A 23,523-nucleotide genomic window follows, 5' to 3' on the forward strand; every position below is an offset into this window, starting at 1 on the left:
GGATGAGAGTAAGGGATCATCTACCTCAGAAACAATCTGCCTCAGGACATGGCTGTGCTGACATGATACTAAGAAGAAAGCCCAGATCCTCCCTCCTCAAACCCCAAGATCAGATTCCAGAACAGCAAGAACTTACATGGGTAATAAAGGAATATGGAGAGGCTACCAACTAACTGATAGATTCTCAAGTTTACTTCCCACACAATAATTCACCATCTATTGAGTGTTTACCATGTGGGAAGCACAGAGGGGCAGCCTTACACAAGGCCACCACCACTCACAACACTTCTAAAAAACCACCTGTGGATGAGCACTAAAATGTAACTATCATTATTACATTGATAGGTGCTTTCAACAAGTTCAGGGGCTGCAGAGATGGCTCGCTCAGTGGGTAAAAATACTTGTTCTCCAGGCATGAGGACCTGAGTCTGAATACCTAGAACCCATAGAAAACCACATGTGGTTATGTGCATCTACAACTCCACTATTAGGCATTGGGAGGCAGAGACAAGTGGATCCCCAAAGCTCACTAGACACTACCTTAGCCAAAATGGTGAGCATCTGGTTCAGTGAGAGACCCCTATGTTAAACAATAAGGAGGATACTGAGAAAGGAAGACACCTGTCACCCTGCTCTGGCCTCTCAATGTGTACTCATGCATACTTACTGTAGCCACTACCACCACCACCACCACCACCACACACACACACACACACACACACACACACACACACTGTTTGGGACACTCTGAAAGTGGGGAAAGGGGAACACAACCTGGACTCATCTGAGAATGGACATTCAAGCTGCCTTCCTCCTGACAGACAACTCCTGGATAAGAGGAAAAGACTCTCAGACCCTGAGAAGCAAAAGCACTTAGTGTACACACATCTTCTTAGATGAGGTCAGCATGGCCGGTTTGGGGGAGCAAAGGGAAGAGCGGGACATGGGGAGGCTATGATGCTGCCAGGGTGGGGTCCTCGGGGTCTCACAGGTCACATTCGGGGTTTGTGTTCAGTTAAAGATCTATGAGAAGCTACCAAGAGAGCCAAGCTGAGGCTGCAAAAGGATGTGATCAGATCTTGGAAAGACCACTGGCTGATGTATGGAAGGGAGGAGTGAGGATACAAAAAGATGTTTTCTCAGCATCTATCTCACACCCCACAATCAAGTGTGAAAATAAACTGCACACAGCCATGAGAAACCACCATAAGGCCACCCCAAAGGCTGTCTCCTAGTCCCCAATTATTAATCCCCAGTGGCAGTTTGAATGGAAAGGGTCTCCCCTAGGTTCTGGTATTTGAACACTTGGCTCCAAAGAGGGGCTGATGAGTCTGAGGTGTTGCAGCCTTGCTGGAGGAGAAAGCTACTGGAGACAGGCTTTGAGATTAAAAGCTTCAAGCTACTTCCAGTTTGCACTTACAGTTTAAAATGTGAATTTAGCTCCCATGTCTGCCACACCTCCCTGATGTGATGAACACATTCCTTTGGAACAGTAACCCTAAATAAACCTTCACCTCCATAAGTCACCTCTGGTCATGGTGTTTATCACAGCAACAGAAAAGGAACTACTATACCAGAAAGAGAAGACTTTCTGAAGAAGAGTCAGCCACCAAAGATAATTCTAGAAGCCACTGAACAAAATGACTTCAGAGATGCTCCTGAGCTACAGAATAGAAGGGACTGCACTTTGTTGCTGGGGTGATGACCTTTTTTAAAAAAATAAAATAAAACATAAAGAGAGCATCTCAATTGTAGCCTTGGCTAGTCTAGAATAGACCAATAGGCTATATAGACCACATCAGGCTGGCCTTGACCTACAGAGATCTGCCTGCCTCTGTGTCCCAAATACTAGGATTATAGGTGTGGGCCCACCATGCCTGACCATGATTTTATTCTTAAGTCACATACACCTTGTTAGCCTGAGTCTGCGACTCTCTAGCCTCCTAACTTCCTTTCCCATTCCACAAAAGGAGCTGCATCCATGAAGGTGTTCCTGAGAACACTGCTTCTTAAAATGGACTGAGTGACAATGACTGGAAAAGAACAATACCTTAAAGGAGTACTTGCGGCTTATGCGATCCTCTGGGGCCACTGGGGAGATGACGTAGCTAGGCAGAGGGATGCTCCCGAGAACTGCTTCTTCTCGGCTGTCTTTGGATGGAAAAACGCATCAGAACAGCATTCTGGGAATCCTGTCCAGGCTTCGTCTCCCCAGCCTGCACTGTTTCCTTCCTTTATACCAAAAAGCTTACCAATACCTATGCACTAACGGAACTACAGGAGTGAGGCCCACAGGGCATTTTGCCTGAGGGCAGAGAGAGAGGGTCACGAGAGCACTCTCTGCTCACCCTGCCAGTAAAAGGACAGTATGCCACGTGCTATGGAGCAGAGACAAGAGTGGCACCTCTGTTCTACCCTTCTTCCAACCATCTTCACTCACCAGTCAGTCAGTCATCCATCACTGCAGAATGACAGAGTTAGCCCTGCTGCTTTTCAACTCAAAGACATGCATGCCTCTCCACAGGCCACAACACTGAGCCCAATGCCCCCACCCTTATGTGACAGTCCTTGCATTTGGCCCTCATCCACCTCTTCTACCCATCCTTAAAAGCCAAATGCAAATCCTAAGCCTTCTAAAATGTCTTCCCAGAATTCCCAATGACAATCACTTGTTATTTCTCCTGAAGAACCTATAGGCTTTGGTGTCTTGAAAGGCACTCAGCAGAATCTACACTTGTCTTTCCCTTTCATATTTTGAGGTTCTACACTGCCCAGTCCCTGACAGTATACAGTGTTCCATAAATGCTTGAAAGGGCAGTTCAACTCAAGTGTCCTGTCCAATGCCACAGGAGACACAGACAGGTTGAGTCTCTGTTCCCCAGCTCTCCAGGGGCCTGCTAGGTAACCTACTGTCAAGTGGGGCACTTGAGATATAATTGAATCTTACTTAGTTGAATTCAACAACCTGAATTTCTGGGGCCTGGATGGGTAAAGCTGAAGCCACTGACCATATACACCAGTGGACATTTTTGCAGGGCAACAGGCTAAGTAGCTCAGGCCACTGCTCTAACAACAGTATTTGAAAAAGGTCCCATTTGGACTCCCTCACCAGTCTCTCTAGCACACAGAAGCCCTGGTGCCCTGAGACTCCAGCTCACCTTTATAATAAAACAAACAGTAATCAGCGAGCACGAACCATCGTCTTTTCCACAACCTCATGCCGGAGCTGTCCTGCAAAGCACAGAAAAGCAGTCAGGGCAACCTATTACATTCCACCCCTCTACCATGTAAAGCTAATTCCAGAGCCAAGACTTGTCCATAGCCATTCTAATTGCTCTTCCAGAGGGCCTAGGCCCAATTTCTAGAACCTAGCTGGCAACTCACAACCACCTGTAATTGGAGTCCCAGAGGATCTAACACCCTTTGCTGACCTCCACAGGTACCAGACATGCACATGGTACACAAATATACATGCCGGAAGATTCCCAGACACTCAAAATAAGTTTAAACATTTAAATGTGTTTTTAACACCCCCATCTATGTGCATGTGTGTCTATTCACAGGAAACAGAAGAGGATGTTAGATCCTGGAGCTAGAGTTAAGAGTCACTGATGTTGGTGCAAAGAACTGACTTTGGGTCTTCTGCAAGAGTGATGTGTGCTTTTACCCAGGGAGCCAACTTTCCAGCACTTCTCTTTTATCCTTTTTTTTGTTTTGTTTTGTTGTTTGTTGTTTGTTTGTTTGTTTTTGTTTTTCCGAGACAGAGTTTCTCTGTGTAGCTTTGGAGCCTGTCCTAGAACTCGCTCTGTAGACCAGGCTGGCCTCGAACTCACAGAGATCTGCCTGCCTCTGCCTCCTGAGTGCTGGAATTAAAAGTGTGCGCCACCGACGCCCAGATCTCTTTTATCCATCCACCCACCCACTCAGGGGGGTTGTTTGTTTGTTTGTTTGTTTGTTTGGACAGGGTTTCCTTGTGTAATCCTGGCTGTCCTGGAACTCACTCTGTAGACCAGGCTGGCCTCAAACTCAGAAATCCACTTGCTTCTGCCTCCTGAGTGCTGAGACTAAAGACATGAGCCACCACAACCTCTTTTACTTTTACTTTGCTCTCTTTTATCTTCCTTTATTTTTTAATGAGATGGTCTTGTGTAGCCCAAGATGGCCTCAAACTCACTGCCTAGCTAAGGATGACCTTGAACTTCTAATCCTCCACTTCCACCTCGAGTGATGGGATTGCAGGTGTGCAACACCATGCCTAGTTTATGTGGTCTTGTGATCCAGTCTTGGACTTGTGCTTGCCCTGAATGCACTCTCCCAACTGAGCCACGTCTCTGGCCCCCATATTCTCCCCCACTTTCAAAAAACCAATGAACATCTTATTGAGTAGGTACTCTTTGAACAGGATGTTAAACGTAGACTAACTTATGGCTTATATTCCCTCCCTTTTTCAATGAATGTCTTATTGAATAGCTACCCTTTAAATAGATATTATCTTAGAGTCACTGGTATTTTATCGCAGGAAGTAAGATTTTCTGGTCTCCTAGGAACAAATTATAACCCATTTACTTCTAGAAAGGAAAGTTCAAAAATAGAAGTTAACTACTGGTAATAAATTCTTATTAAAAATGAAGTATTTTGGTTTTGTTTTAAGATCTAGGCTATAAAATATCTTCATTAATTCTGATTAGAAAGTGAATCTACATAGTATTAAATAATTTTAAGTTAGGTAATAGAGATAAAGCTCTCAGCTAATCAACTCTATTCTCTACCACAGGACTGATTTTGTTATTTTCTTTCTATGCAGGGTAAAGGTCTGAATTTTCTTTGTAATCAAATTTACTCATAATGAAAGTCTATAACAAACAAACAAACAAAAAACTTTGTTACAAGGAAAATAGCAATATTATACACCAGTTTTCTCCAATGACTAGGAAAAATCAGAGTTGGGTTTAGATGATTAAACATCTTTCCCCTGCCGGGTGGTAGTAATACATTCTTATAATACCAGCACTCTGAAGGCAGAGGCAGTGGGATCTCTGTGAGTTCTACAGAGTGAGTTCCAGAACATCCAGGGCAATTATACAGAGAAACCAGGTCTTGAAAAACAAAAACAAAACAAAACAAAAAAATCTTTCCTTAAAGCTGGAGATATAGCTCAGTGGTTCAGAGCACCTCTTGCTCTTGGTGGGGACCTGAGTTCAGTTCTCAGAATCACATGATAACTCACAACTGTATTAACTCCAGTTTCAAGGGATGAAAGGCCCTTTTCTGGTTTCCATGGTCACCAGGCATGAGCATGGTACCCATACATACATGCAGGCAATATTCATACACATAAAAATAAAGCCCTTTCCTGGTCAGAAGTTTTTTGGCGGGCTTGAATTAAAATAGAAGAACAGTTTTCAACTATACATACAATATGAGGCTTGTTTGTCATGCACTCCCCACCCCCCAACACATACTAAAGTATCCAAACCAAATTAACTTAATGATGTCAACCAATGGTCAGTCTATGGCCTGCAGACTGGCCAAATGGTTTCTACAGTTTAGATAGCATTTGCCTCCTTTTTACTGGCAGAGCGTTAATCCATCCTCCATACACGGTTCAAATGCTGCTTCCTGGGCTTCGAGAACAGAGTGAGTATGCAATACTCTGAACAGACCCATTACAGCAGCAGGGCAGCAAAAAGGGGTGGGAGGTGGGAGAACTATCTACAGTCCTTTCCCTCTCCTGCCACATTTCCAACCAGTGTCCTTTATTTAACAGAACAAGTCAAGTAGGATAGTTACTCAGATAAAGAGAGGCATGTAAGAAAAGAGACAAGCCCTTAAGTATGAAAGGAGATATATAACCAGAGACAGGTGAAGGGGTCTGGGACTCCTCTTCCATGGGAAGGGGCCTCTGGAACCCTCCTATACAATGTACAAAGCAAAGCCCTTCTCACAAATGCTTTCCTCAAGTGGGCATGCATCATTGCTCTTGGAGTTTGACTGGCTTTTGTAGATAGACGCTGGTAGGGGACAGATTAGAGACGGGTGAAAGTGCGATGTAAAAGGTGCCTTCCTTGTTTCCCACTGCAGTGTTCCTGAGGAAACTTTATTTACCTCTTCACAAATGCTATGTGAGCCCCACAAGACATGGCACAGACACGGGGAGCAAATGAATGAAGAAATGACCAGGAGAAAAGGAAGGGGCCAAGGAGACATAGTTCTGCACTCGGGAGCTCAGAGCTGGCTGGAAGATCAAAGACAAAGCAATGAGGGCAGTTATGGGGGTAATAAAGATGAAGGATAGCCTCAAGAGACAGGACTGCCATGGTTCCTGGCTAAACAGATGTGGAAAACGAAGGAGTAAGTGGTGGTATTGAGGTCTCCCCCTGCACTCTTCCTTATTATAAGATCTGGGGAAAGTGGCCGGAGAGAGGGTGGGACAGAGAGAGGGTGGGGCAGAGAGCAAGTGATGAATTTGGCAGATTTGAACTTCCAAGAGCGAGCCATACATCCCAGGCAAGGGAAAGATAGCATGTGTAGCCAAATGATAAAGGCACAAGCACTAGCAAGACAGGTGCTAACAGAGGGTGAACATGGAACTGGGTTCTGGCCGAGTCATCTACTCACACTGTGGCCTGGGCTCCAATATGCAGCCCTCTCTCCTTTATCTCCATCACGGCCCACCCCATTGACCAGCCCCTGGTCACCAAGAACACTAGGGGCCAAAGTGGTGAAGTGGTTTTGGGGAGAGAAGCAGCAACGCTTGAGCAAATAGCTCGCTCATAAACAATGAACAGGTCATAGGGCACAGTGGGCAGAACCCACCTGCCCCAAACAAATTCTGAACAAGGAGCTTCTCTAGCTATTCTCTGCTCCCAAGGTCGAAGGAGAGAGAAACAAGCAAAATCCACTTTTCCTCCTCACTCCCACCTTAGCCTCCTCACCTGTTTGTGCAGCCAGCCCCTCACCACCACCGGGACATTGGGGTTCCTCCGAATGGCCTGGTCTCTCTTCCCAAAGCTGTGCACTTTACTGCTGGACTTGGTGATCTAAGGAAAAGCAGACCTCAGTTCTAGCAGCAGGGACTTAGAGGGGCACACACACGCTTGTGTGTTAGGAGGGCTGATGGCAGTCTCTGCCACCCTCTAAGTAGCAGCACCTTCTATCACTGTGTGCCTTTGGTCATAGCATCCCTCCCAGGCAAACAGTGAGCCCCAGACACAGCAAACTTCTCAAGTGGTTCACACAGAGAAGTTAAGGGACTTTATCACTGACATTAAGAGCTGCTGCTGTGGCATTCTGCAATGAAGCCACTTTTCAGTCCTTGACTTTCTCAGTATCCAATACTTGGTCCCCCAGTCTGGTTCACCTCTCTAAGTCAGTGATCCTATATTTTGAACAAAAACTTCTATGCATTTCCCTTCCTCAAGCCCATCTGTCAAGTGCCAGGATCCCATACCATGCATATGCAAACAGAGTACAGTGAAGAATGCACTCAAGGAAGCAGACACCAGCCTTGGTCTACCACCAACTACCTATTTTCTTGGACAAGGACCACTCTCTTGGCTTTTATTTCCTGATCTTTAATTTGGGGGGAACATTTTTTATGGGTGTATCCCATAAAACTATATTAATCAAATGGACTTCTGGTTACAAAAGGGCTTGGAAAAAATACAGAAGGGACAGGAAGACCCATGATCAGGGGCTCACCTTGGGTCCAGGCTTGGCCTCCAGGGTGGACGTGGTCCCAGCTGTGGATGTCTCACTGACCATGCTGGATGGTCTTTGGTTTCTCTCTTGCTTCGACATATGTGGGTGTGGCCTGCGGGGAGCCGTAGGGGAATCCAGTGAGTATGTGCCCAGCTGCAGGGTGGAAAGCCAGTCTTTATCTGCCGCAGACTGGAGCTGGTTGCTTGGCCTCAGAACAACACAGGTCCCAATTTTTGGAGGCCTTCTGTCCCAGACTGTAGACAGAGGCCACAAAATCCACCTGTCCCTGTGCTTCAGCAGACTAATAAGATGGCAGATGGACACACCACCACAGCCAGACATTCCAGAAAAGGGTACACAGCATACTCTCTGTCTAAGGTGCCCACACTCATTCTCCTACTAGGGTGCCCCTGGCAACTGCTCAAGGCGCATAATACTCCTCACAGAAGGAGGGAGTCGTCATACCCTTACACACATACACCTCCACTTCCCCATCTCCCAAAAGAAGCTGTTTATAATTAGTAACAAGAAATCACTTGCGCACACATCCACACCCCCAGATATACACAGAGAATGCTTACATAAACGCCAGTGGGGCTTGCCTCCCAAAATAGACTACTCAACAAAGAATCCTATTCTGGGAACACTCCATTTGCCCCAAAATAGAGCCACTGGAGATATTAACCCCCTGTGCCATGCCTGGACAGCAGGAAGTCATGAAGTATACATTAGGCCACAGTAAAAAACCCTAGTACTTCCTTCATCAGCATCCCAGCCTCATGGACTTCCTGCTAAGAGGCTCTGGGAGAGCCAGAGATCGGAGTACTACTCTAAAGAGATGTGGAAGAACATCCTTCTCACCTGCCTTCCCAGGAGCCCACATCTGTACCAGTCTTTCCCACACAGGATTGTCAATGCCTTCACCCAAGCTCAACACCTATCCTTGAAAAGCATGATGCGTGACGGCAAGACCCTGCCAGCTCCACAATGTGTAGGCTGTCCCTGAGCAGAAGGCAGAAAACACGGTGTTCCTTGTCTGCATTTTGTCTGCTGCTCCAATGGGCAGTAGAATCCAGACAGATGATTAGCAGGCAGACTACATACAGTATGTTGCTTCGGAGTTGAGAAAAATTACTTCAGAGGACTTAGCGGGTACCCTGAAAAGGCAGAGCTGGAGGATCCAGGCCAGACAGAGCTGAAAGGAAAGTGCTCAAAATGTCCTGCATCACTTACTTTTATAGGGTGTGATGGAGTAGTAAATCTAGTCTTCACCTAGAGATACCACACTCCCTTCAGGTAGGTACCATCTTCCTCAAAGGATAGGATCCTTGTAATGCTCTGAATCACAACACCAGCACTGCCCCAGGAGAGGACTTCTTTGCAGAAGTGCATGACCACTATGCTTCCCCTGTAGCAGGTAGGCATCAGTGTTCCAATGGGCCAGCCCCATGAGATGCTCAGCAGTGGCAGCTGCACTACCCACCAGGCAGAAAGCTGGCTGACTGTATCAGCTAGGCTCATCCAGAATCCCTGCCCACAGCTTCCATCTCAGCCAAAATGTTGTTACTGCTCCTTACTCAGATGGGGAATGTTACCAGGCTCAGCCTCTCGCTTGGCAGAGGCTGTGAGAGCAAAATCACAGTTTGTGGGTGGGAAGAGGCTCTGTGAGGCTGCCTTGTCCTAGCTCTGCCTCTATGCAGGACAACCAACTATCTTTCTAGGACAGGTCCCGCCCAGCTTTCCAGAGGGAGGGACAAGGAAGGAGAACTCTTGTGTTGCCTGTTAGGGTGGTTGGTTATACTTCTCCACTGAAATCTAAGACACAGTGGGTGAGTGAGACAGGATAAAGGTGCTTGCCTCCAAGTCTGAGGACCTGAGTTCAGTACCTGGACCAACATAGTAAAAGAGAAAAATCAATTCCTATAGCTATCCTCTGACCTGCACAGGTATACAGACACACACACACACACACACACACACACACACACACACACACACAAATTCAAGACATAGAGCCAATCTCACCAAAGGTTTATCTGTGACTTTATCAAGTTTAATTGGATTTCCTTTGAGATACTAATAGAAACATTACAGGATATTTAAGAAAATACAAGAAAAGGCTGAATGGTGAAGGGAGGAGGGAATCCCCTATAGTCTTGCTACCCAAAGCAAAAACAATTTAACATTCATTTATGCCTGTCCTTTCTGATATGCCTCCTTTGATTTTGGGGGCATTGTTTTTTGTTTGTTTGTTTGTTTATTGCTTTTCTCTGCAACTGTGATGCGTTCATGATCTTATTTTTACCTAATGTTTTAAACTATTTTAACATGCAAGGTACAGTGACACATAATTTTAATCCCAGCACCTGGGAGGCAGAGGCAGGTGGATCTCTGTGAGTTCAAGGTCAGCAGGCTCTATATAGTGAGTTCCAGGACAGCCAGAGCCACATAGTGAAACCCTGTCTCTAAAGAACCAAAACATGTACACACGCACACACACACTCACACATACTTTACTATAAATATTTTTCCCATCACTTTGGGGGGTGGTAGATGAAGTTGAGATAGGATTTCTCTGTATAGCTTCCCTTTTAAATTATCCAAGTCATCTTAAATAAACACAACACTGTTTATTGACAGCTCCCTCGTGCCTTCTCTACAGGACAAAGATAAAGACTATCTGGATTTGTGGCTGGCTCAGGAAACCCAGAATGAGTAAGCACCTTACCATTTCTTCGCCTTAGCCTGGTCATCCTAAATTTACCTGTGGCCATGAGTGCTAGAGCTAGAGGGATGGAGTCCTTTCAGCCGATACATGAGGAGAAAGATAAAATTCAGCCACAGATGAGAAGAGGACAGAGCTCCTGCTGAAGGAGCCAGCTACAGAGAGATTTGGCTGGCGAAAGGCTGGTTATGGCCACAACACTGTCATCTAAGAAGTAGTGGGAGTCAGGGGAGGAAAGGAAAACCCCAAATCTGCCCTAGGGAGGTGATTGTGTTATCTGTTAACCCTGTAAGAAAAATTCCCATTCAGTCCACAGCGTTCAGTGTTACATGGCAGCTTGACCCAGCTCTCTGAAGAATGAGACACACACACACACATGTAGCCCACCCATCCAAGGCAAGGCTGGCCTTCAGAGGGTGCTTGCTAGATCCCCTCACCATGGGTCACACTGAATGATGACTTTGGAAATGACCACAAGGTATTTACTAGAATCACAACTAGTAACACATTTTATATCAAAAATAGATATACAACTTTCTGAGTTGAATGAAAACCTGGCATTTGTGAGCGCTTCCAGGATGGTTTAACCCCACTGACTTAAGCATGGGAGCACCATGGTATATGCATGAAGCTTCCCAAATAGATAAGCCAGGAAACCCAGAATGAATGAACAGGCATCATTCCACAGAGGGAGCTCTGGTCCATTTGCTTTAGCTAGGCTCACTGGACAGCAAGATCCCCATTGAAGAGTGTGGCTGGGAGGACATACTGGTCTGTCCTCAAGTCCTCAGCCTGGATGTGCTCCACTAATAAGAAATGTCCCCAGAAGACATGCAGTTCTCCCATCAGCATGGCCTCAGGCACACTCATCCTACAGAGGAGACCACAGAACCTACATTCTCAGACTCTTAGTGTCCTTAAAGAAGGTCTATTCACTGGAAGCCTGCTTGTTGGGTTTCAGTGCTGTCTGGATTCCCAGTACAGTGGGATGGCTGAGACAAAGACCTCCCTTTCCTTCACTTAAGCTACATGAATGCAGATTATTTTGCTTCAGGGGTGTGGGCTGAAGTTCAAAACAGTGAGCTAAACTTTGAGCTCAGCAGCCTCCTGTCAGAACCAAACAAAAGAAATGAAGAGTAGACAAAATCAGCTGGAAGAAGCCCCACTGGAAAAGGGCTGGTTTCTACCCCAAACACAGCCACAGAGTGACCTTCTCAAGACAAAGTGCACACCCCCACTTTATAGATGTGAAAACTGAGCCCCAAAGAGATTAATGACTTGTCTAAGACATCAGCTATGCTCTAAAACCCTGAGAGTGAGAGGCAGGGAAACTGAAAGTTCAGGACAAGCCTGGGCAACTTAGTGAGAACCCATCTTAAAAAGTAAAAGGAGAGCTTGGATATAGCTCAGTGGTAGAGTGCTTGCCTGGCAAGCATGAAAACCTAGTTTCAATCCCTAGTACTGTAAAATCTTAAATTAAGTTAAAAACAATGAACTGGGTGGGGTCTGCCATAAAGAGATCCCAAATTCCAAGTGCCAAGTCCCAAGGTCTGTGAGATATAGACCTTGGCTATAACAGCCCCAAGGCCAACCCCCAAACCAGGGGACCTGGGGTGGTGGAAAGAGCAAGAGCAGAGATTTCAGCCATGCTCTGACATGTTTTGACTCTTCCACTAATCAGCTCTCTGGGCCTCAGTTTCCATTTTACATGGGGTGAAAATGACTTCTCTTCCTAAGGCAGAGTGTGCATTAAGACAACTTCTGAGAACTTGGAGCCCTGTAAGATCAGCATCATTCCTGCATCACCACTGGAGGCCCCAGAGCATAAATCCCATTTACAGTTTATTTTTACTACCAAGCCACTTGTCTCCAGAAAGCTCAAGAAGCCAAAAGATTAGCTCAGACCACCATGGTTTGTTCCTAAGCAACACCTTATCTGAGACTTTTTTAGGCCAAGTATAGAGACTATGGCAGGTTTCCCTTCTAGTGGTCCAGGCAATGGCTGCAAGTCAGATGGTTATGGGGAAACAGAACTCTACTACTAACAAGACCTTATTGGTCTGGGGATATGGCTGGGTGGTAGTGTACTTGTCTAGTATGGACAAGACCCTCAATTGGATCCCCAGCACTGAAAAAAAACAAAACCAAAACAAGAAAACCCTCATTTAATGTTATCCCATGAATTTCTAGATAAATGGGCTCCAACTTCAGGGTCTGTCCTAAAGGATTCCAGAGACAAGAGAACTCAGTTGAGTGATGGCTGTGAATGGAGGACTACATGCAAGAGTGGGCACACCTTTAAGGAGCACAATCTACAATGAAGATGACAGGGAAGGTAAGAAAGAAGGGGGGAGGGGGAGAGGAAAGAAGAGAGGGAGGGAGGGAAAGGGAGAAAATTACTTGTTGTCCCAAGCAGGCAGACACACCTTCATAACCTTCTTCCCGGCTGCCGACGCTTACTGTCAACTTGCAACACCCCGGGGAGGCTGTCTGACATAGGGTTTCATGCAACAACTGCAGCCTCATTCCACCGCAGGTCACTGTGAGCTTTCCCAGTCCCCCTCAATTCCTCAAACACAGGCTGGAAAAGAGCCCAACAGCAACCCCTCACCTGGCACGAAGACAGCCCAGACAGTTGTGCTCCTACCCCTCAATCAGAGCATCAGAATCCCCAAGCTGGACTGCCTTGGGCTAGTCTCTTCCCCTCTGCAGACTCCATGACCATCTATGCAGTATGAGAGGCAGACATGGACCTCTGAGACGCTCCCATTCTAATCTGCCCCCTTCCAGCCTGCCTGCTTCTCCTGCCAATTCCACCAAGCAGCCAGACTACAGCATTTGTTAAATGGCCATCAGGGCAATCACCAGGTTGTGGGAAAGGGAAAGAAAGGGACTAGAGAAGTCACAGGAAGATACAAGACTTCTGTTTTTGAGCAGCTGCTTCCCTTCCACACAGCAAAGTCACCAGGAATGCATATTTGGCCAGCAGAGAGGAGTCAAAGGCGTGGGTGTCATGTGGCAATAACTGCCTTCCCAATTGATAATGCCCCTCAAAACACCCATACCAAAACCTGCCACTAGGTCCTGAGTGAACTAAGGCCCCATCCCTATGTCTCCCCTTACCTGTGACTGTCACAAAAGCTGTCCGATAATCCGGAAAGGAAAACCAGTCAAGTTTCTGCATCTGCTTGCCAGGTGTTTGCATTTCTCCTCATCTTTTCTGCTGCCATGGCAACCAAATGCAACAGACAAAGCTAGCCCCAGTCTATCAGTGTCTAGAGACAAGGTGCTGGTTCTACCAGCCACTGATTGCAATGTATGAGTCTCCCATAGCCCAGAACCCAGAGGATGAGTGTGGGCTGGACTCCTGGAGCTGGAGTGCCTTCTCCCCATGCTCACCTGCTCTTATCTCTGGTGCCAGCTTTTACCAACATGTAGCTGCACGAAGAGCAGGATACAGAATTGCCTAGCAGCAGGAGATTCCCACCTAAGCCCACAATCTGTACCAGCTTCAGGAGAGTTTTGCCCTGAAACCCGTAAAATAAAGCCTCTCCTGCAAAGGGTCTGAAGTTCAGTAAGAGACCACCTACCTTCATTCAGCAAGCTCAGATCTCTCTCTCTTAGAGCTGTCTTCAAACACCACTTACAACATTAGCTCAACTCCAACCAGTGTTTTCTTTCCAAATACACAAGTGGGAATGGGAGAATAGATAAAACTCACTGGGCACAGGGAAGGGCAGGCCAAGAAAGGGTCCCCTTGGTGAGGACCCCCAAGGGAGTCCACATGCTTTGCAGTTAGTTGCTCAGTACAATAGTGGACTTCAGAACTTCCAAAGCAAGTGCACTCTCTCTCAGCCCAGGCCCCACCTCCACATGAAATGCTTTGCAGAGTCTTGGGATTGGTGTACGCAGCTAGCTGCCAGTCAGCTGCAGTCACTGTTCAGGAATGTATCTCTCCTCTTCCCCAAAGCTGTAGAGGCACCACAGCCCTGAGGAGAAGAAAGCATGTGCCTGTGCTTGAGGATCAGATATGGGAATCACATTCCTGGACCCTCCAAGTCCCTTGTGTATAAGTAGACCAGTTAGCTACTGTGTTGGCTAGCTTTAATTGTCAACCTGACACAACTGAGAATCAGATGCAAGGAAGAGTCTAGATGAGAGTCTAGATGAGTTGTCTACATTGGGTTAGCCTATGGGCATGTCTATTGGGGACTGTCTAATTAAGTTAACTGATATAGCAAGACCCAGCCCACTGTGGGCAGCACTAGCCTCTAGGCAGAAGGCCCTGAACCATATTAAGGCTGGAGAAATCAAGCTGAGTACAAGCAAGCAACCAAACAATCATGCACACATTAATTTATCTCTGCTCTTGACTATATGTACTGTGACTAGCTGTTTGACTTAACTTCCCCATAATGACAGGCTGTAACCTGAAACTGTAAGCTGAAATAAACCCTTTTTCCCACTAAATTGCTTTTTTTGTCAAGATATCTTATCACAGCAACAGAAATAAAACTAGGACAGCCACAGAGGGCCAGACACCTGTAACAGTTGAAGAAACTGAGTGAGCATCAGGAAGAGGCTTCAGAGGAGCAGCATAGATGATGATCTGATCATGAACAATGACGTCTTATAACACAGAGCTGGAGAAGGGATCCTACAGAAGACGTGGCAGAGGAAGTGTGGTGTCTTTCAAGCAAGCCTAATATTGTACAGGTCAACTACCATTAGAATCTCTATGCAACAGCAACCGTAGCCCACTCAGCACAATGAGTAAGTATAGCCATTGATGAGGGTTTTCTCCCTGAAGATCACTGAGATGAGCAAAGATCTGCTTCTTCTCCTCTAGACCCTCAGCTTTAGATTCCTACTTGATGCCTTTAGAGGTTACGTTTATGGGCAATTGTAGAAAGACAGTGGGATGGAAATTAAGTCATAATTAGCATATGAAAGAATGGAAATCCTTTCCATCAAGGCTGACATGTAAAAGACCATGTAAAGAAAATGTGGGCTATCCATCAGCCCACCATACTGGAATAAACCAGCCCAATCTTTCGTAGAGCATCTGCCATGGAGTCTTTGACCTTTTCCCAGCCCTGGCCTGTTTCCACACTTGGAAAAGCTTTTTTCCCTTGGTAAACTTTCTTGTTATGATCCACTATCTCTGTCTAAATCCTTGTTCAGGGACAAGAACCTGGGAATTCCTGTAGGTAGCCTCAGCACCAAATCTCACCTCTGACACCTTCCCACCAGCAGAGGAGTCTCGTGAGAGAACGGCCAGTATGCGAGGTGATGGCTCAGCAGAAAGGCAATTTTAAGAGGCTCTGATTGTACCACCATAGCGCATTCGCATTCAGCAGCATCTCTCCACACCACATCCTCTCACCTTACATGTGCAGACTGAAAAATAAAACTCCTCTCACTTTGCATCAACCAATACTCTCCAAGATCCTCAATCTGACTACAAAACAAACAAACCAAAACAGCAGAAATATTGTAGCAAGTTGTATTTTGAGTTCATGACTCCAAGCTCTCAAACTCTACCTGAATAAGAACATAAAGAAATACTTACTCCTCCTGAAGAATGAATTCAGTGTTTTCTGGAGAAAACTGTCCAGTCACAGGATGCCTGAAGGTTGTGGTCTGCTGGTTGTGGCTAGAGACACAAAGAGAGATGAGAAGTCATATGAATGAGGGGACAAGTATACCAAGGGATAAGTATGCCTAGGGACCCAGGTCATCAAACATTCCTCAGGGAAGGAGGGACATGCCTGGCCTGGAACTCACTATACATATAGCCCAAGCTGGCCTCAAACTCATACAGATCCCCTGCCTCTGACTCCTAAGTGCCCAGTTGGTTTTGTTTTTTGAAATTGGGTCTAGCTACATATCTTTGGGTGCCCTGGAATTTTTGTGTAGACTAGGCTGGCCTCAAACTCTGAACAATCCTCCTATTTGTGCCTCACACTTAGTGGGGTCACAGTTACATGTCACCATGCCCAGGAAAATATAATACCTTAAAGACTTACTTCACTGAAACACTAAGGAAATAAAAAAATCTTTAAGATAGCACAAGCTGATACAAGAATGAAGGAAAATAGGTGACACTCTCAACAGCTTTCCCAATCTGTATGCCAGGGAAAGAATCCTAAGAATTAACCACCCACCCAGCAAATCCTATCTTCTTAAAATTCTTCTGGCTGCTCCCAAATGTCTTCAGTTCACTGAAGGGATAATAAACATATGGGCATGTCCTTGCAACACGACCTGCTTGGTTCCAACACCCAAGCCTTCTACCACCCTTTTGAAGACAGGAGTGGCTGCTTCCATGCCAAGCTGACAGACTGGGCCTGTGTGTAGGTGTTTTGTGTGTTGACAAAGACTGCCTGGTGCTTTGAAAGATGCGGAGCTGGCTCTGGAGGCTGCTGGTTTGTTTCACAAATAAGCAAATAAACGAAATCTCCTTTCTCAAAAGAGAATGTGATGGATTGAAAAAGAATTTCCCAAGTACAAAAGTCGGTTGCTTTCAGATTTTTATAAAATCTAGAAACAAACTAACAAAAAGCGCCTATGCCATCACTGTATGTGTGATAATCTCCTTATAAGGTAGTGTGAAATTATTTATTTATTCATTTATTTATTTATTTATTTATTGCCTTCTATTTTTAAAAAATGTAATTTTGATTAAAAAAAATTGGGGGGGGGGGCGTTACATTTGTTTGCTTGTAGGTGGGTAGGTAGGAACACATGTGCCAGGGCATATAAGTGAAGGTCGGAGGGCAACTTTGGGGAGTTCTCTCCTACAGTATGGATGAAACCTAGAGATTGAACTCAAGTCATCAGGGCAAGTGCCCTTACCTGCTGAACCCAAGGTGGCAGAGATTTTTCTACATACACAAACATGTTACGGGCTGGAAAGTCAGCTTAGCAGTTAAGAGCACTGGCTGCTCTTCATTAGTTCTGAGTTCAATTCCCAGCAACCACATGGAGGCTCACAAACATCCACAGTGGGATCTGATGCCCTCTTCTGGTATAAAGGTGTACATGCAGCTGGAGTACTCATACACAAATAAAAATAAATCTTTTAAAAAATGTTGCTTTTTCAGTTTTATATATGATGTTAACTTTCTTTTTAAAAAGTTCTTCAAGTCAACATACAAAATAAAAGTTTCCTGTGTATGTGTGTGTGTGTGATTTTTTTTTAACTACATCTAACTCACACACATACTTTCCTTCTGATGCTTTCATTTGAATTACTGAGTAACAGTTTGACATATGGACATAATCTGTTTCATATAACTTCAAAATACATAGCCTATGTGTGTGGCATTGCTGTGGATGCAGGGGTATAGCAGAACAAAAACACCCATACACCCGACTCCACAGTGCTTCAGTTTGGACTCATATATTCTTCTAATGCTCGATATTTTAGGGGTCCCCTCCCATCATAATCAGCATCTGAGCATAGATGCCCCCTCACCCCAATTCAAATTATTTCCTTGAGTTAAAGCCGCTGAAGAAAAATTACTAAATCAAAGGGTATGGGTCCTCTTTAAAAGCTCTTAACACAGGCAGTAGATCATCTACAGGCAGTGGATCTACTGGCTGCTGTCCCAGCCAGTAGATCCTCATAGTTTGGTGATATTAAGATGTTAGTTTCACCCCCTAATTGAGCACTGAGCCTCTCTGGAGATTAGTGGATCTAAATCAGCACAACACACAGACTGAAAATGTCACTAAAAGCCCAAGACTTCCCTTTCTCTGAACTGGTGATGTAACCACTGCACAGGCAGCCAGAGCAGCTCAGATCTTAACAGGCCATCAGACCAGGCTGCCAGGCTGCTTGCTAACTGACCCAGCCACGGAGGATCACCCCTACCAAACCTTCACTCATCCCAGCACAGCTGGCCTCTCACTTCACATTCCTATTCTGGGGCCAGCCCACAGAATCCTATGACCTCATCTAGTAGGCAGCAGCCTGGGCTTCCCAAAAAAGCAGCTTTCCAGTTGGGATGGGAGCAGCCCCCTGCAACACCTGTTTCAGACAGCCTTGCATCACATTCAAGGGCTGGGCCTTATTGCACTTGGCTTTTTTTTACAGAGCCATCTCCAGAAAGCATGAGAATGTAAACTCTGGGTCAGTCCCATTTGCAATCTGGTGGGAAACAATCAAGCAGTAACCACTCACCTCTAAACATCAGAAGCACTTTAGAGTCTACAAAACATTTACTCACACATTCAGCTATCAACACATCACCTCCACATTTTGTAAGTGAGAAGACTGGGCTGGGAAGGTGAGGGGTGTGCACAAGGCAACTTCAGGGAAGAGTGTTAGGACAGAGCCTGAATCTAGATTCTGTTTCTGAATCCCATGCCTTCTATATGATCATGTGTTGTCCCATTCTCTCAGAAATTAGAGACTGGCAGCTTCCAGCCCTGTGGGCAGTGCTTCAGAAATCCAATGCCACCTTCACCTACCCCCTTGTCTCCCTGTGCCCAGGGGCAAAGTTCTGAATGATACTTGTATGGCAATCAGTATACCCCAAGCAGCCTCTGGTAGACAGGAACACAGTGTAAATGCTCTACCATTAGAAGGAAGATGAGTTACATTGATGAGAAATACCTGTGGCCTGGTCACACCTAGAGCAGCTCCCCACCATTCCTTCCCTAATATTTGTCCTGTCAACCTCAGCATCAGTCCTACCAGTTTTCAACTGTTCACATTCATCATCCAACACTCTCAGGTAACCAAGGAGGCCAGGGACACAGATCATGTTACTTCCATGATAGAAATAAGAGAAATAAGACTCCAGATTATGAGATATTATCATATTTTTTTTAAAAGAACATAACCATTGAGAGGAGATGGACCCACAGGGGTGAATGAATCCTGAATACTGGGGTCCTGAAACTTCATCACTTTTGATTGAATGTACTCAGCTTGCTCCTGGCAGAGTTTCTAGAAGACTCAGAACTCTTTGAACAAAAAGACATGAGTAAGGTCCCTAGGCTACGACATTCAACCTAATACTGGCAGGACAAGTTACCTGTTGTCACCAGGCCATTATGGAGAAAAGCAAGCCCCACAAGAGGTAGACAACTTGTCTGAAGACACAGTCAACTACGGTGCTTCCTACACAGCTCCAGGCCCACCACTGCCCGATGAAGGCCGCCTGTTACATAAGCTTGGAGATGCAAGTCCAGTCGTGCTTCATTTGTTGTGCCTACAACTCCAGTCTGTTCCCTGATCCTAAAACCCACAAAGAGTCGCATGTCCCATCACCCTGACTCAAGAAGCATTCTGCAGGCCTGTATCAACACATCCCTGAAAGACCTGTCCTGAAACCTGACTGCCCACCTCCATCTTCCGTGTGGCACCCTTGGCCTGGCTGGGAGCCAGGAGGCTGGATTCAAGGAAATAGAAACTCCTCACACTGGAGTTTCTGCTTCTCTTTGGGCTACTGAGAAAGCAATCTGCCAAGTGATTTAAACACCATCTATCTGCCTTCTTTCAAATCCCACTCTTCTTCTCAGAAGCAGCCTCTCAGAAAGGCCTGGCAGCCAGTGTGAGCTAGATAGTACCAGGAAGCATTGAGGGGAGGAGGTGCTTGAGTAAATAAGCACACCTTCACAAGAGCCCTGGGTGGGGAAGGACCACGGCTGACCCACAGAGGGCTGGCAGCATACACAAGAACCTTGATAACAGAATACAGAGGACCATGGAAAATAGAGAACTCACCTGCACCACAACACACGGGGCTGGTTAGAATGCAAGGGCCTGGCAGTTTCTTGCAAAGTTTTATAAAATTTTCATTCATAAAGAACGAGCATGGTCAGGTGTGGTGGTGCACACCTTTAATTCCAACACTCAGGAGGTAGAGACAGGAGGATTCCTAAGTTGGAGGCCAGCATGCTCTGCATTGGTAGTTCTAAGTCACCTAAGACTACACAGAGAAACCCTGTCTTGAAACACCAAAACCAAAAGAAAACAAATAAAATAAAAGAGGGAGGGGGCAGTAACTTTGATTAGTTACATAAAAAGTTCCAAATTAATCTAGCAAATTATTTTTTATTGATTTTTTTTTTTAAATGCAGGGACTTCTGGAAAGCTGTGAAGGAGGCTTGACAGGAGGTCAGAGCACACTGGTGAGTGTGACTCTCTGATGGTTGTGGCATTGGTATGTGAAGTGTGACAGATACTTGTCAACACCAGCTCTTATCTGGTCCCAGCTATAAAAAGAAGAAACAGCTTAAAATGTAAGGAAAATATCTGGCCAAAGTCAGCAGAGGGCCTCATCAAGCATACTGAGCAGAGCCTGTAACAGTCCTGTCCCCAACCTTCCAACCCTTGCAGAGACTCCCAGAACACTGTGGAACAGTCACCTTCAGGCTAAGGCCACCTTCAGCATCGCCTCCAGGCTTCTTAAGGCACATTTCATCTTTGTCCTCTGTCTCAACTGAAGTAAGGATTGTGGGTCACCTAACACTGTCCCAGAAAATGCTCAAAAATGAAATTTGAAACTCTACAAATGAGAATAAAACATTATTACCTACATCAGCTCTCATCTGGGCTCCTCAATAGAGAGGCTGTAATAGAGAGCAGAAACTCTCTTCAAGGGCTGGGGATGCAGCTCAGTTGGTAGAGCATGCAAGGGGCTGTCGGTTTAATTCCCAGTACCATAAACAGACTATGGTGGCCCATACTCAGCATGGCAGCACTGAGGAGGTGGAGACAAGGTCAGCAGTTCAAAGTGATCCTCAGCTACAGACCATGATGAGTTCCAAGCCAGCATGGGCTAGATGAGATTTTCAAAAAATAAAAACAAGCAGTATGTTCGAATTGCAACAGTTCCTAAGATCCTTTGGTTTATTTTACCTAACACATTTACTAATTTGTTCACTGAACAGGAAGTGTCACTGTCATGTGGCACTTCTAAGGAGGCTGACAACCTTATGAGAGTGGTTTTTCAAGTTTGCAGAGTTGACAATAGCTCTCTCCACATAGTCACTCCCCCCACCTCCCACCAGCCCTTCTTCCTGTAGCCTGGGAATCAGGCCTGGGTAAGCCAGGCAGCCTATGGTCCCATCCTGTCCCCAAGGGAAAGCTCTCCACTCAGCACTAACCTGTGCCCTGAGCAACCAACCTGTCAGCCCAGAGCTCTGGATCTGGGGCTAGGTTCAAACTAAAACAAGCCTTGGCACCACCATTACAAGTGGGATTTCAAAATGTTCCCAGACATTTAAGGAGGGGTTAAAATAAAGGGGTACATACACTTAGCATACAGAAGGCACTCAATATTTCTTTAGCCTGACTGAGCCTTGACTATGGCAACAACAAACAGACATCTAAGTTTTAACAAAAGGTGAATAAGCAGTCTTTGCCCCAAACCAAGTTTTTCCAGTAACAATGTCCTCAAACACTCTATAGCCTAACTTCCACTTGTGATATGCACGTGAGGTCTACTCAAAGATGCCCTGCATTCACCCTAGGCTCTCCATCATCTCCACCTGCTTGCCTCTGGCCCACATACCACCCCATGCCACCCACCCCATACTAGGAATTGAACCTAGGGCCCGGGGTTTGTGAGGCAAGTGTTCTATCACAAAACTGTATCTCTAACTTTTTTTTTTTTTTTAACTTTTTACTTTGAGACAGGGTCTCACTAAGTTGCCAAGGTTGGCCTGAACTCACTCTGTGTCCAGGGAGATCTTGCAGTTGTGATCCTCCTGCCTCAGCTTCCCAAGTAGCTGGGATTGCAGCCTTGCAACCACCAGGTTTAGCTTTTGTCTCTGGATTATCCTCTGCTCCTAAGCACAGCCTTTGCTTCTATCTCAGCTTCTCTGACTGCACTGGAGGCTCTCATGGATCTTTTAAGATAAGTAAGATCATGACAGCCTCCCCCATTAAACACTAGAAGCATGACACAGTCCAGGTTGAAAATAAGCTCCCTGCCTTGGCTTAGAAAACCCTAGAAGAGGAGCTAGGGCTGCAGCCCCCTCGGCACAGTGCTTGCCCAGCACACACAAAGCCTTGGGTTCCATCTCCACTGCCACATAGCTGGAATTGCGGTCCACACCAGGAGAAGCAGGAGATGCAGAAGCTCACAGTCATCCTCAACTACCAAGTGAATTCCAGGCTACCCTGGGCTATACAAATGTATCTCAAAAAACAAACGAAACCTCAGGTGACATGACCCCTACCAAGCAGCAGCCTCTTCATATACTATTCTGTCCCCACCCACCTCATTTCCTACTTGGCACCCTCTGTCCTCTAAGTCTGCATGTTCCTTGCCTGTGTTCATGGGGCTGGCACCTTGTCCTTTAGACCTGGGCAGGGCTATCATCACCTCAGCCCTTCCCACTGTCACTTCATACCACATCAGTCTATTCTAGTTATTAACAGCTGTAATGCTTCTCACCCATGTGCATGTGTGATCACTGTGGATTTCTTTGACTGGCATGCAGATTTGTCCTGTCTCTTTACTACTGTATCAGTTTGTAGAAGTGTCTGGCACCCGGAAGGTACTCAGAAATCCCTCTTGATTGGATGAGTGAGAAAAAACTAAGGGGACCCTGACCTTCCAGTGAGCCTTCTAATGAGCTAGCTGCCTAAGCCTGAAGAAACCAGACTTGGGCAACGGAGACAAGAGCCCAACAGTCATTGGCCATCAAGATGTGGCTGCCTTCTACTGGTAGCACAAGAAATATTAGCATACCAGAAGGCTCTTCAGGCTTACAAGAGACGGTTAATACCTTCAATATAGAAAGTAATGAATCAAATGCCTGAAAGGAAACTTCTGAGTGATTAAGAATATACACGGGGTGGCATAGGAGTATAAACGTGCATCACCTCTGTCTCCCTCTTATGAACTAGACAGAACATATGGGGTTAGGCTCATAGTTCAGGCATTGATATGAAGGCTCCCCCAATTAGTACTTATCTACCCTCCAGTATTTACCACCTGCCAATCCTCAGTTCCTTGGGGACTGGCTCCTATATTTCTCCTGTTTTATTTGAGCATGGGAAAAAGGGTGCTCACATGGGAGGCACCCAAACTGTTACCTTGGGAATGAGCACTGGCCACCTTCAGCAGAGC

General features: G+C 45.9%; 1 protein-coding gene across 13 annotated transcripts in view; it reads right to left on the bottom strand.

Annotated features, from left to right (window-relative positions):
- The window catches only part of Plekha7 (pleckstrin homology domain containing A7), a 181,824-nt gene that overhangs the window by 47,055 nt on the left and 111,246 nt on the right, over positions 1-23,523 (bottom strand). For all 13 annotated transcript variants that reach the window (XR_007835017.1, XM_051192747.1, XM_051192753.1 and 10 more), the window contains 5 exons: positions 15,999-16,082; positions 7,702-7,813; positions 6,936-7,040; positions 3,159-3,231; positions 2,051-2,151 (listed from right to left, as the gene is read on the bottom strand). Coding sequence is in view for 12 of the 13 variants with exons in the window: in XM_051192747.1 (XP_051048704.1) it covers positions 2,051-2,151; positions 3,159-3,231; positions 6,936-7,040; positions 7,702-7,813; positions 15,999-16,082 (475 nt within the window). In the remaining variant the exon portion in view is untranslated. The remainder of the gene's footprint in view (positions 1-2,050; positions 2,152-3,158; positions 3,232-6,935; positions 7,041-7,701; positions 7,814-15,998; positions 16,083-23,523) is intronic.

This window comes from Phodopus roborovskii, unplaced genomic scaffold (genome assembly GCF_943737965.1).
Source record: "Phodopus roborovskii unplaced genomic scaffold, PHOROB, whole genome shotgun sequence".
NCBI classification, from domain to species: domain Eukaryota; kingdom Metazoa; phylum Chordata; class Mammalia; order Rodentia; family Cricetidae; genus Phodopus; species Phodopus roborovskii.